The 15,246-nt window shown below is 41.6% G+C and overlaps 1 protein-coding gene across 3 annotated transcripts in view; it reads right to left on the reverse strand.

The window, feature by feature from the left end:
* LOC310671246 (uncharacterized protein) overlaps positions 1–15,246 on the reverse strand; it is an 82,052-nt gene that overhangs the window by 36,579 nt on the left and 30,227 nt on the right. For all 3 annotated transcript variants that reach the window (XM_083426987.1, XM_083426988.1, XM_083426989.1), the window contains 4 exons: positions 7,350–7,430; positions 5,731–5,893; positions 1,750–1,824; positions 906–1,058 (listed from right to left, as the gene is read on the reverse strand). In XM_083426987.1, coding sequence (XP_083283113.1) covers positions 906–1,058; positions 1,750–1,824; positions 5,731–5,893; positions 7,350–7,430 — 472 coding nt within the window. The remainder of the gene's footprint in view (positions 1–905; positions 1,059–1,749; positions 1,825–5,730; positions 5,894–7,349; positions 7,431–15,246) is intronic.

Below are 15,246 nucleotides of genomic sequence, written 5' to 3' on the forward strand. Positions count from 1 at the left end.
GTTTTTATTTAGTTAAAATTTTATACTTTTTTTTTTTTAGGAACTTGCTTCACAAAGCAGAGCCACAGCCAGGTTTTTTTGCCCTGGGTGAAGCCTCCAGAGGGGCCTCATTGAGGCTCCCAGCCTGTCTGTGGGTGTGAATATGTGCATAGGGGAGGGGGTGCCAAACTGGGTCTTTGAGCCAGGATAAAAAAGGCCTAGTTTCGCCCTTGCACAAAGCAGCTTACTATCTCCAATAAAAACCAACTCCACCTGATACGATGTAAAAATACAGAATATAGTATAGATAAGCAATAAGCCAGCATATAGTATAGATAAGCAATAAGCCAGCATAAAAAGTGACCACAGAAGTAGAATAAAACAAAACAAGTCACAAAACAGTATTAAAACATAAAATTCAACAAGGATTAAAAACTGGAGAGATAAAATAGGCTACCTTGGGAAGGCAAGGGAGAAAAGAAGTTTTCAACAGAAGTGAAAAATGCAACCAAGTTCAGGCTTGTTTCATTTCTAAGGGAAGAGGATTTCAGGCAACTGGTGCCACAATGCTTAAAGCAAGTGCTCAAGTTACAACAGTTCTTACCTTGTGGGGGGGGGGGGCACATCAGCAACAGATTTTCAACCACATACCTAAGTGACTGGGGTAGGCTGTAGGATGAGAGGTATGGGGCTATATACACTAGTAGTAAAACATTGAATCTAGGTTGGTAGCAAATTGGCAGCTACTGCAATCCATTCAACAAAGGTTTCACATTTGTTGATAGGTTGCCCCAGAGAGCAACCATGCAGCAGTAGTAGTTTTTGCAGCAATTGCAGCTTGACACAGCACAATAACTCTAGCATTTCCATTAATGTGTCACACAGACATATTCTCACACCAGCACTCAATTGTTCTCGTTACTCACAAGCCTTGTAAAAACAATGGTATCGTTTGCTGTGTTCACTTGCGACATGAGCTCCAGACCAGGTAAGCTTCTGAAGTGTATCAGTTTGCATCTTGGGCTCTGGCACATAATTATTAGCTGCTGATGGGCCACATCGTGTCTTAAATGGACCACCTAAACCAATTGATGTTTATATTTTAAAATAGCAGTTCCTGAATGGATAAAATTAAAAATTAAAAAAAACCAAATCAGCGGGCCACTTAGAGCACATTTTCATATACTCTTTGGAAAGGTGCTGGTATGTTTAGGTTTCACAATAATGTTTCATATTAATCTTTAACATTTTAATGAGATATGCTGCTCTGGATGATCTCTCAAGAACCCTGCTTCCTAAGACTGCGGTTCTATAATGATTCAAACTGGTTGGACAAGCTTAGCCTGCCAGAATTCCCTTTTGCTGAGAGGGTTAGCACTGATGGGCCTCAGTGGATAGTCTTTGCATAACTAAGGAATTAGTTGGATAATTTGTGTGGAAAGGGGCATGCCTTTCTGCTCCCAGCTTTGCCCTGCCTAGAGGAAATTTTGTGCAAACACGGAACAACTAGATTATGGTAATTAAGTGCACGTGGTGTGCCTCACCCTTTAAAATATATGCTATGCGGAGGACAATTAGCAGTTCAAGATAATACATGTAGGACACTTCTTGTAGCAGCCTTTTTGGTCCAATTAATGTAACGTGATGATCTTATCACAATCCCGTCAGTTCTCAGAAATATGCAGTATATTAAAAAGGGTTATATTTAAACTAAAAAAAACATTTTTACATATTGTTGAGAAAAGTAAGATTAGAAAAAAGCATACTTACTGGATCTGTATAAGCAGTCATTTCATAATAAACCAAATTCTGTACTGATGTGTGGAGAAATAGAATTCGTCCATCCTTTAATAATAATAGTAATTTATTATTTGTACGCTGCCCATCTGACTGGGTTGCCCTACCCACTCTGGGCGGCTTCTAACATATATATAAAACGTAACAAAACATTGAACCTTAAAAATTTCCCTATACAGGGCTGCCTTCAGATGTCTTCTAAACATAGCTTTCCCCTTTTCTTGCGAGGAATCCTATTTGGAATAAGGGAATTTCCCTTTGAAAAAGGGAAACGCTGACAGCTATGCTTCTAAAGGTTATATAGTAACTCATCTCCATGACATCTGATGGGAAGGTGTTACACAAGACGGGCACCACTACCAAGAAGGCCCTGTGCCTGGTTTCCTGTAGCTTCACTTCTCGCAGTGAGGGAACCGCCAGAAGACCCTCGTTGCTGGATCTTGGTGTCCAGGCTGAACGATGGCTCATTATGTTCAATGAGATGAAAAATCTGACACACATACATACACACTATCCATCAACACCCACACCTACAAACACCCACAGCTTTCCCCCAGAATGCCATAATATTAGAGTGCGCCTATAAAGTCAAAGACATGGAGATCCCAGGACATTACTTAATGCTCTGTTCTAATAAATAAATAAAGACTAGACAGCTTCCATGAGACTTGAATACAGTGGTACCTCGGGTTACATACGCTTCAGGTTACAGACTCTGCTAACCCAGAAATAGTACCTCGGGTTAAGAACTTTGCTTCAGGATGAGAACAGAAATTGTGCTCCGGCAGCGTGGCAGCAGCAGGAGGCCCCATTAGCTAAAGTGGTGCTTCAGGTTAAGAACAGTTTCAGGTTAAGAACGGACCTCTGGAACAAATTAAGTACTTAACCCGAGGTACCACTGTATTTTGTAGGGTGGTGTAATGGGAAGGAGGAGGATGGGTGAATTACTGGCCTCCTATTCTCACTGATGACCAAGGTATGGAAATCTATGTACACTTAAGCTTGTAAAGTAAAAGAGAGATGGAAAATAATCCCATTGAGACCTATGCTGATCTCCTCCCCCAGGTGCAGCTTCACATGCAGGGGGTGGGGAGGGCACTGTGTGAATTATGCTCTAAGATGTTTTTTCCCCATAATCTGTCCACTATCAAATTTCTTAACTATCAGGCAGATTTTTAGAGCACAGTGACAGGTTGCCAGTAAGATAATTGCAATTACTGTACTTTCTGTACTCAACCTGTTTCATTTTAACTATTAGATCTACAAACTAACAAAGTTTCAGATGCTAAATCACTCCATAATGAAACAAGTTATACAAGGTTTTTTAATGCTTTGTTGCAAACTGCTGTAGCATTCATGTTTCAGATTTCAGGGTCAGCAATCTGTGAAATTGTTCTTGAACACATGTGTTATGTAGCCAAACAGCTAGAGATGCATTTTGTGTGGAAGTCTGGTGTAATGGTTCTAGGGGTTGCTCGTGCGTAAATCGGCGCCACACCTGGGTGGGTTGCCTGAGTGAACCCTTTCTGTCTGGACAGCCACTCGCCCGTGGCTGTCTCAATCGCTGGCAGAATCCGTCAGTGGGTGTTTCTTGAACTTCTTCCAGCATAAAAGTTCTTTGACGCCTAGTCGCCGCCTACTCTCCCTGCACGGAAGCCTTCTGCGCAGGGAGGGTGTGGGCATCGGAGGACCCGTGCTCTCCCCGCTGGTCCCCGGCGAGGAATCTTGGAGCCACCTCGCCGATTCCCCCATCTGCCCCCCCTCCTCCACTGGTGCTACGCTGATTTCCTTCCCCAGAAGATGTGCTGCTTCTCTCCCTCCCGGGACGCTCTCCGGAATCCCTCTGGAGCCCTCCCTCTCCTTCTGGCTCCGATGGCAGTTCCCTGACATCTGGTTTTCATGTGAGACTATAACAGAAGCATACAAGTAATCTTACTTTTCAAAATGCTGAGTATAACTGACTGTTTCTTACTGGGTTTTACACAACATCTCTTGACTGTTTTCTGTGGTCGTGGTTATTTTTTTAATGTTTTCATAATTTACCATGACAAATTATTATTATTATTGCTGATAAAAGAATACCAAAACCACAAATATCATTATTAATGCTTATTTGGCTTGAAAGGATCAACCCACAAGCTGTGAAATACACCCTAATGAATATAAATATATAAAATGAATACAAGCTCATCGCCATCCATTAGAAGCACAGACCTGAGTAACTAAATGAAAAGCTTACCTTAGCTATATCCTAGCTATATCCTAGTGACAGAACCAGCAGTGAAGGGTGGACTCAAATCTTGGACTTCTTAAAAGCTAACCTGGAATCCTGTTCCAGGAATTGCTGCTCCTCTGCTGAGCTTAGTGAATGTCCAGGGCCCAGATAACTTTATTGACTGCTTTTCTCCCTTCATTTCCCCTCACCGTGATTGGTTCTCTCCCACCCCCACTTCCTTGCCACTACATCCACTTCCCATTCAAAGCACACCAAGTCATGTACGGGCATGTAGTTTACAGACTTTTGCTCATCCTTCATGCTCATTCCTCTTCTTGACCCTGCAAACTTCTGCTGAGGTTCCCTAATCCCCTAATCTCCCTTCGTATCCTGCTGGATCAGACCAAAGGACTATGTAGCCCAATATCCTGTTCCTCGCAGGGGCCAATCACATTAAATTCTGGTCTTATTCAGCTTCCCGGTGTCACTGTTTTGCCTTCTTGACTTAGAAACCTTAGTCCACCTCCTTACACTGGAAAGGGCTATTTCAGTACACAGTACACTAAACATGTGGGGGAAACTTTCAGAGAGTAGGAGCTGTTCAACAGTGCAACAGTCTCTCTTGGGAGGTTGTGAACTCTCCTTCCTTGGAGGTTTTCAAGCAGAAGGTGGATGGACATCTGTCATGGATGCTTTTGCTGAGATTCCTGCATTACAGAGGGTTTGACTAGATGACCCTTTGGTCCCTTCCAACTCTAAGATTATATGATTGTGTCAAAAGCTAACCCAATACAGTGGTACATTGGTTCCCGAATGCAATCCATTCTGGAAGTCCGTTCAACTTCCAAAACGTTTGCAAACCATGGCATGGCTTCTGAATGGCTGATTGGCCCCGGAAACAATGCCGACAGCCGAAATGGACATTCGGCTTCCAAAAAAATTTGCAAACTGGAGCACTTACTTCCAGGATTGCAGTGTTCGGGAGCCGATTTGTTCAGGAGCCAAGCAGTTCAGGAACCAAGGTACCACTGTATTATCTATTCTAATTGGCAGCAGTTAGCCAAGTCTCAAGCAGACATCTTTGCCGATCTATTATGAAGGGAGGGACTATATAGCTCAGGGAGCAGAACACACACCTCAGACCCTAGCATCTAAAATGTAAGGGATCCTGAAAAGGACCTCTGCAGACCGATCAGGAAAAGACCTCTGGCTCTGACACTGGAAAGATACTGCCTGCCAGAGTAGGAAAAAGAGTGGGATGAATGACCAACACAATAATGTAAGGATGCGTTGTATCAAATGCATAATTGGTTAATTTGTGGGTTTTAAGTTTCATATGACTACATTTGGATGTTATCTTAATAAGCTTTTCTGGGTGTCTTTGTAATCACTCTGCATTTCTAAAAGCCTGCCCTATTTCCCCTGCCCACGCACACCTCTGTCCTCAGGCAGTTCCTCAAGGAAGAAGATGGAAAATCCCCCATAGCAGAACACTGCATAAAGCAGATTAAAATGGTTAACATATTCTGGAGGGTGCTAGTTTCTTTAACACTAGTCCATAAGAAGCTGGCTTAGCCTATGGACATACCTTAAGCACCAGATTTGTAAATATCAGTCAATTCAGCATTTGCCTTTCCAACCCCTGTGAAGCATGCAAATGTATACATACTAACCTTTACTGGCAAGTACAAAACTAGTTCATTAAATTAATTTTATGCATATATCATCTGGCTTTTTACCTGCATGCCAAGAACCAGAAATTCCTGGTTATCTGCAAACACCACTCCTTCATCTATCAAGTAGCACAATGGTGAAGACAAGCTGCAGAGGCATTCGCATTTCACCGAAGTCCTGAAATTTCTTTTTCGAGTATGTTGAAAATGTTCATTCTTCTGAATACAGCTAGGAAGAAATATTGAAGCAACTTCAAAGGTGGGAGCACATACTGGATGCAATATGAGTGACATGGGCACAAGAGACCAGTATTACATGAATTTTGACCAGTAAAGTTGCTGCACCAAACATAATACCAGTGGGTGCAGAGCACCCAGGGGTACAATGGTACCTGTGAAGCCCCTGCCCCTCAGCACCCTGAAAGCCTCTGTATTCCTTCCTGAATCTCATTTTGCCAGTTGTGGGAAGGGGCGGGTGGAAAGATTCATTATTTGTTTTTCATTCCCCTCTGGGAATTTGCTGGAGGAAGTTGGTCCTCCTCCTCATCTCTGAGAGGTTTGTTGGCTTGTTTGCTGCCACCTCCTCTCTGGATGTCTGATAATACACTTGCTTCCTCCCTCTCTAGGGTCTTTTTTAGGGGGGCGGCTACCTTCTCCATCTTCTTTTGGGGGTGGAATCTTTGTAGTTTCTTTCTTTCTTTCTTTCTTTCTTTCTTTCTTTCTTTCTTTCTTTCTTTCCCTCCCAGCCTGTCTGCATCCCTTCCAGCACACAAGAAGCACACATAGTGTGAGCAAGCGGGGTTACTGCCAACACTTTGCTATTGGCAAAGCCTCCCAAAACAGGAATTTTGTGGTGTTGCCCACATCTCCCCCTCTCCCTCTCCTTTTAAAAATCCCATGTGTGCCCACGGGCCTCAAAAAGCTGGGGCCCCGTGTTCAGTAAATGGAATGTCACGGAAAACTATATCTGCAGAAAGAACCCTTTTTCATATCATTTTTTGCTTTTTAATAATTAAAATATTTATTAATTACATTTGCATCCCACCCTTCCTCCCAAAGAAGCCCAGGACAGTAAACACCAACATGTTAAAACAATAATAATATTGTTTTGTGTTTTTTCTTTCTCCTTTTGGGTGTGTGTGTGATACATGCATTATAGCCTTATCAACACACCAATCTAAAATGGTGACTTGTTCAAAACAATTTTTTCCCTGTTGCTCATCTGAAATTTCATTAAAATGCAAATGTCATTTCTTCCATAGGCAGAGTTTATGACTCAGTCAGACCTCTTTAGGTCTGCTTGAAGTCCATGCCCACTAATGTAGTGAATAATTCATTCTGACACCCCAGGCTGCCAGGACAGGGGATTCTGTTGTCATGTAAGAAATATTCAGCATGTAAAATCTCTTGAATACAAGCATCATCTTATCTGTAAACCCTTTTTATAATTCTGTTCACATTCATCACTCCCTGTTGACTAGGGATCACATCTGGTGCTCTAGACATGTGGAATGAAATTACTTCAAAACTATTCCTGAAGAAATTAACTGGATTAATACACTCTACCAATGCAGCCAAAGAGGGCTTGAACAGACAAAAATATTTAATGAACTGACGCCTACGCCAGATGAAAAAGCAGTTCAACAACAATTAGAAAGACTACCGAACAGATTAAGGAAACTTACGAAGCAAAGGGATGTTTCCTATACAAGTGTTGTTGTAACTCTCCTATAGTCCACACTGCTGCTCTACATGCTGGATTAGTCCTAGAATCAAAGCACATTTCAGGTGTTAAAACCTCCCACAACATTCTGAACTTACATAAATTACTATTGTAACGTTAAAGTGAGATCATGCAAGAGTCTTTCTGACCTTCAAGAAATCTTCCTCAGTTTTATCATAGAGATAAAGGCACCTGAGCAAGGAGTGGGAAGCTTTGGGGGCCCCACACTAACAAAAAGTTAGAGTTCTCTGGAAAATGAAACCTCATCATGAGAGACTTGCATTTGGTGAATGCTATCCTCTCCCCACAAAAGTGACCTGCAAAGATAAGGCTTTCTTTAACAATGACTTGAGGTCCCTTGCAGGGAACAGGTGAGAAGAGCTGAACCCCTCCTGCACCTCTTCATCGCCTGAAAGCTTTCTTCCTTTTTGGAGGGCAGGGGTGGGGAAACCAAGATGGCCACGCTGCCCTCATGCCTACAGGGTGAAAACTCACAGTCAACTTCCGTATTGGAGTTTCTTTTGCAAGCAGCAAGATGAACACTTCTTAGATGCAGCGGCAGCACAGTCACATGACCACTGCATCTCAGGAGTGGTTGGCCAAACCTCTGAGAAGGAAGCCAAGCCAAAGTTCCACTAAACTTCCACTGGAAGCCACCAAAATTTATTTATTGCTGTTCAAATGGGCACGTCCTAGGATTGCTGGCTCAGCAAGTAATTGGTGTTTTTTTTTTATGGCTTCACACTCTCCCAGAATAAACAGCACATCCTCTATTAAAAATGACAGTGACATTTACAATATTAGATTAGAAGCAGTTTAGGATCTAGTTAGTCAAACCTCAAAGCAATATAACCTCTCAAATCCTTGCATATTACACCACAAATCACAGTTACATAAGGGAACTGAAAATCAATAGGGTTAATAGAACAGAATTTCATTATTAAATCCCCAGTGGCATAAGAGGCTAAAAATTCACTTTTAGGGCAGTTTGGACAACTTTTATGGTAGTTTATATAAGCAAGGAGCCATTATATTTAGCTCATTGCTAGTTATTAAGGAAGAAACATTTGAACATGAGCAACAAAAGGGAAGAGTGCCTCTGTCTCAACAAACCATAACAATTTTACTATCTATACCCACCCATCTGACTGGGCTGTCCCAGGCTGCTTCCAACATACATAAAAACATTAAACATTACAGTGCTGCCTTGTGAAATGTTTTCTAAAGGTTGTATAGTGGTTCCGGGGTTGCATAACTCCATATCCTCCAACATTTCTCTCATGAAAAAAGGGACATCCTAAGGAAAAGTGGGCCATTCTGGGATCAAATAAGAAATAGGGATGACCTCTTTAAATCCGGAATTGCCTCTGGAAAATAGGGACACTTGGAGTGTCTGGTATTCTGTACTACAAGCTCCTCAGTATTTTGCTTAGTGCTTTGTACACAGCCTCAGGCAACAAGGGCCAAATTCAATGAGATTGTTGCATTAGTGGAAGGCAGCACAAAGATTCTTGATAGTGCAATGAGAAATTCCTCCTCTCCTCGGCCCACGTGATTCCCAGATCTGCTCAGGAGGGTTTGGGGATCCCCACAGCAGATTTAAGGAGGGAGGGGGGAGAAGGTTCTGTTTTGCAAGGAAAATCCTTGCACCAATGGAACCTTTGCCATAGCGCTACATCAAATACAACTCTGAGTTCATTAAATTTTCATCTGCTTAATTTCACCATGCAGCCTCTCCCTTTGAGCCAAATTACCCACTTAAAAAAAATAAAATTGTATTCAGTGTTAATGCTTTCGGCAGATTTGTTCTTTAGTACGTACAAAGTCCTCGATAGTAATCTTCAACGCATCAATAACAATGGGTGTAACTTAATTAAGCAATAACCCCATTTTCTCAAGGCGTTAAGGGATGTGACTATTAGAATGGCTCATCATGAGTTCAAGCATTATGTTTGTCACATGTTAATTTGCAATTACGCATTATCCCACTGAATGTGTAAAACGAAACACAGATTCATTACCAAACAATAGGAACAAACTGGGACATAATAAGTCTGTCATTCTTGCTACATTTAAAACAAATGGTAGTAACTCACTTTCATAATACAGAAGTCATATCATCTGCTTTTATACAAAAATCGTCTGAGTGTTTTTTTCAGTATTTTTAAAACCAAATTCAAAGTACCTAAACACTTTGCTGTGTTTAGGTAATTTAGAGCTGTGCTGCGTTTAGGTAATTTAGAACCCACTGCTCATTAAATTCTCACAGCAAGGCACAACATAAAAACATAATAAAATGAAACAACAATATATAAAAAATCAAGCTGCAACAGCAATAAATCAAACTTACTTTACAGCACCATGAGAGTGACAAAACATCTCCACTCAACTAACCAAATGCCTGAGTAGAGGAAAATATTTCTACAAGGGTTTTTAATGTCCACCCAATCTCAAATACTGGGCTAGGCAGTCGAGCAAACACCTACTATAGATCCTATGCCATATAGGACTTTACATGTCAATGCAACACACTGAGCTTGGTAGCTAACTGACAGTCAGTGCAGTTCTCCAGAACTGGTGTTATGTTTGTGGGTAGCCACCAACTTTACTGTTGCTTTCTGTACCTGCTGCAACTCACAATTGCAGCACATTGCAGAGATCCAGCTGTGAAGCTACCAGGGCATGGACCACTGTGACTAAGCTAGACTGACAGCTAGACTGGTAACTGGGAGTGGCTGCCAAGACCATATAACACCGGTCCTGAAAGACCTAGATTGGCTCCCAGTACGTTTCCAAGCACAATTCAAAGTGTTGGTGCTGACCTTTAAAGCCCTAAGCAGCCTCAGCTCAGTATACCCAAAGGAGCGTCTGCACCCCCATTGTTCAGCCCGGAAACTGAGGTCAAGTGCCGAGGGCCGTCTGCCGGTTCCCTCACTGCAAGAAGTGAGGTTACAGGGAACCAGGCAGAGGGCCTTCTCGGTAGTGGCGCCCGCCCTGTGGAACACCCTCCCATCAGATGTCAAGGAAATAAACAACTATCTGACTTTTAGAAGACATCTGAAGGCAGCCCTGTTTAGGGAAGTTTTTAATGTTTGATGTTTTATCATGTTTTTAATATTCTGTTGGGAGCTGCCCAGAGTGGCTGGGGAAACCCAGCCAGATGGGCGGGGTATATATAAATAAATAAATAATATTAATTACTACTACTACTACTACTACTATTACTACTATTGCCCCTGGCCCAGGAATGCAGCTGGTGTTGGTGAAAGGAACTCTTTGCCATGGAGTTGACTTGTGCCTTGGATGGAAAAGGTCCTTCTGATTCAGCAGAAGGAGCTTGCTGGCAGAGGAGATGAGAAGGTGGTTTCTCCTGTTTCCCCCAGCAGCCCCCATCACTATCTCCCACAATACAGTGGTACCTCAGGTTAAGAACTTGATTTGTTCTGGAGGTCCGTTCTTAACCTGAAACTGCTCTTAACCTGAGGTACCACTTTAGCTAATGGGGCCTCCTGCTGCTACTGCGCTGTTCTCATCCTGAGGCAAAGTTCTTAACCCGAGGTACTATTTCTGGGTTAGCGGAGTCTGTAACCTGAAGAGTATGTAACCTGAAGCATCTGCAATCCGAGGTACCACCTCTGGAGGGTTCCCCAACTCCCAGGACCAGAGTCAGTGGATGGTGGGGCTGGGCGCTTCATGGTAAGACAGAATTGGCAAAATTCACCTTCCCATCCAAACTATTGTTAGTCCTCGATTGTTATAATTTGTACAGGATTTTACAAAATGTTGCAGAAGAGAAGCAATTCATAAATCAGGTATACTGAGTGCTACATATATTTATAATTTTGTGTTTTATGAGGATCATTTGAGTATTATTACTAATGTATTTTACTTTTTCTTTAGTTTTTTCTGTTTGATATATTGGGTTGCTTTATTCTCTTTAGTCTAGTTTGAATTTTATGGTACATTAGGTCGAAAACCTTTAATAAAATTGATTTTTAAAAGGAAAGGAATCAGGTATGCTGGAAATCCAGAAGATACTTTCTAGATTCTGTGGGTCCTCTGCGATTGACATATGAGATGAACCATAATCAAGACAATGAAACCAGTGTAGCTAATTTAGTATGTCCATTCATTCAGATCTTATTCCTAAATACGCTGAAAGGAAAAAGTATGCACAGGCCTTCATACTGCCAAGCAGTACTGAAAAACATTATTCTTCTGTTTGTATGTTCTCATGTATATACCCTTGCTGAGACTGATTTGTAGAAAGGATGATGTTTTTTAAAAATGCTGCCAAGCCTCAGCAGCTAGATAGCTGCTTGAAAGATTTTTCATCTGCTAGATAGTTCTGATGTAATCGAGATTAACTCTCTTAATTAAATCAAGCTCAAAAGGTTCACAACTCCCAAGGAGACTCGTTATAAAACTTCCTGGCTTCACCCAACCCTTTCCACATTGAGTCACATGAGGACTCCTTGCACATTGGTGGAGGGTTTGGGCATCATCTTCTAGGGTGCGTGGTCCATTGAGCATTTCCAGTGACCCATTTAAACTGTTTCACAGAACACAAACAACTTTCTCCTCCAGCTGCTCATTACAGAACATGAATACTAGCGTGCAAGCTTGTACACGTTTGTCTGCTATTATCAGTCTGTTCACTGAGGAATCCCTTATGAGTTTCCATGTTTCAAAACCTAGCAAGTTCAGCTCTTGATAGCTTTATCCAGTTTACTTTAATGGATAACTTTACTTACGAAGCTGCAGAGAAGCTGCAACTGACCAGAACAAAGGCAAAAATGAGATATCGCTTTTCAAGGCTTCAAGGAAAAGGGGTGATTAATGCTAAAACAAACCTCTCTGTCTTCTGCTCAAAGGGGGTAAGCTGGCAGGTTCATCATTCTTGGAATAGAATTGAACACACCCTATTATGGCTGGTTAGGAAACATATTTATATGCTCTAAGTGTTCCAGGATCAATCATGATTTTATCTCTGTTAAATAACTCTTGCCCTGCCTTACCGTATTTTGCCTTTTGGGAAGATTTTGGGGCAGCCTATATACAAAAAGTATTAGTGTGCACAGTGGTGCACTGGTTTCCATTTCACACCCACAACAAACGTTGCTGAATGTGAAATGCAACTATTCTATGAATAGAACTGTGAGTTTGAACATTCTAAAGTTTCTTAAAAACTGAAACTACAAAAGTCTGGAAAGCGGGGTATGGATGTAAAAAAATAGTAATAAAAATATTGAAAACCACTATGGTTAGATTCTAACTAACCCTGCTTCAAAAGTTAACACCAGACAGGCTATTGCAGAGGAAATGCATTCATCATATATCAGGCTTTAATTTTGTTTTCATCTGGTTTCATCTGGTTTTCTCCCTGCATCATGTTCCATTTGGGGGACTGCTCAGCCATTCTTTTCCTTTAAGCCACTTCAGGAATGGTCCCCACACCTTTGGCGAGGAAAATCTGAGCAGGAGGTGATACCCACCATTTCCCAGGAATAAGCTCCATTTTGACCACAGCTGAGAGTCCCTGAACTGCCTCAGTGTTCTACCATTGTCTTTCACTGAAGATACAATCAGTGGCGTAGCATGGGGGGTGCAGGGGGGGCCGGCCGCACCGGGCGCAACATCTGGGGGTTAGGGTTAGGGGGCGCAAATCCACGGGTTAGGGGGCGCAAATCCACGGGTTAGGGGGTGCAAATTACTTGCCTTGCCCCGGGTGCTGACAACCCACGCTACGCCACTGGATACAATGGCAAAACATAGAATTTACCAAATTCTGCAAAGCCCAGATATATTTCTACTGCACTTTTAAACATATTTGAACTAATATGACAGGCGCACATCTGCTCAGCAATACTTTAAAGAGCAACATGTGCAAGGAAAAGCAGCTGCACCTAAGAGCATAAGGAGAGCCCTCTATATCTGGCCAGTGGGCCATCCAGTCCGACATCCTCTCCTCACAGCGGCCAGCCAGGTGCCTGTGGGAAACACACAGGCAGGACCTGAGGACAACAGGACTCTCCCCACCTGTGGTTTCCAGCATTTGGTATTCAGAAGCATAATGCCTCAAACTGTGGAGGAAGAACATAGCAAAAGTCACTGATAGCTCTGTCCTCCATGAGGGTGTCTAATCATGTTTTAAAGTCATCGAAGTTGGTAGCCTTTCGTGCCAGCAAGTTCTATAATTTAACTATGCTGCTTTCCTGAATCTTCAGCTTCACTGGATGTCCGTGAATTCTAGTGTCACGAGGAGAAAAACTTTTCTCTATCCATGTTCTCCATTCCATGCATGATGTTATATACACTGGTACCATGTTGCCTCTTACTCGTCTTTTCTCTAAACTGAAACGTCTCAAAGTTTTCCTCACAGGGACGTTGCTTCATTCCCTTGATCATTTTGGTTGCCCTTTTCTGAACCTTCTTCCAGCTCTACAAAATCCCTTTTTAACGTTATGTGACCAGAACCGTACACAGTATTCTAAAATGTAGATTTGTATAACAACATTGTTATATTGGCACAGGTTTATTTTTCATTCCTTTTCTAAGGGTTCTTTGCATGGAAATTTGCCCTTTTCACAGCTGCTGGGTTGACATCATTCTTGAGCTATCTACGGCGACCCCAAGGTCTCATTCCTGGTCAGTCACAACCAGTTTAGGTCCTATGAGTGAATATGTGAAACTAAGACCTTTTTGCCTTGATATAAGGACAGAGGAGTATAATGGAGGCACAATGATACTGAGACGTTGGGAATTTAGGGCAAAGGAAGGATTCGGCAACAATTAAATAACATAGACTCAAATGCAATAATAATTAAGGAAATTGTTTTGTTTACTGTTCACTTGCCACAAATACATTACAGTGGTTGAGGTGTGTGTGATCTACTGTTCTAAAGTTTCATTTCCAATTCTTACCATTCCATTTTAGAGCCATAATACACATTGCCATGTTTTAAAAATGCACACCTCTATCATTAAAACAACAGATGCACATTTATTATTTTGCACATTGTACTTCCTTTATTTAGAAGAGCAGTTTCAGGGACACATGGAGAACAGCACAGAAGACCCTGAAGGAGGCGTGGTGGAAAAGGACCAGGCACTTCTTCATGGTGGGGCAGCAGGTGGGGGTTGTATTGTTTTTTTGTTAACATGGTATGTATTTAATTAATTTCAGGTTATTGTTATATTGTTTAAACAAGTAATCAGAGTGGCTTTCATATCCAGAAGTAAAAATATAGAAACCAAGAATACAAACACATCCTACACAGCAACCAGCATAAAACAATATGTTAAAGCAGTACAAAACAAATATTTAAAAGCTATTGACATGTAACTAAGATGGGGACAGAGGAAACTTCACCCAGGGGACAGATTCCTTAAATTGTTTACCATCTTTAAGAAGGTCCTGACTTTGATCTCTACAAATCAAATACCATTAAAAATGTGTCTCAAATAAGTCAATATGGACAAGTAATGTAGTATTTTTATGTAATGCTCACTTCACTGCCTCTTTGCCTCAGAATGAACAACATTAAAAATATAATTTCATTTTTCTATACCTTTTAACTTGCAGCAACACATACTAACTGACCAATCAACTGTTTTCAATATTACGGTGAGAATGCAAGTTTATCTTACTCATCAGCAAATTTATTTTTGGCTTCTTTGGCACCTAATAACAGTAAAATCTTCAGGTGCTTAAAAAATCCCCAATGTCACTTGCTAACATCAGCCAATAGAGGGGAGAAAATCTCTTGAGAGTTAATCCAAACTAATTCTTTGGAATTAAGGGTGGATGATTACTATCAATCACCAGGGCTCATGTTTAAGCCAAAAATGCTACAATT

This window comes from Podarcis tiliguerta, assembly GCF_965153285.1.
Source record: "Podarcis tiliguerta genome assembly, chromosome: 2".
NCBI lineage: Eukaryota > Metazoa > Chordata > Lepidosauria > Squamata > Lacertidae > Podarcis > Podarcis tiliguerta.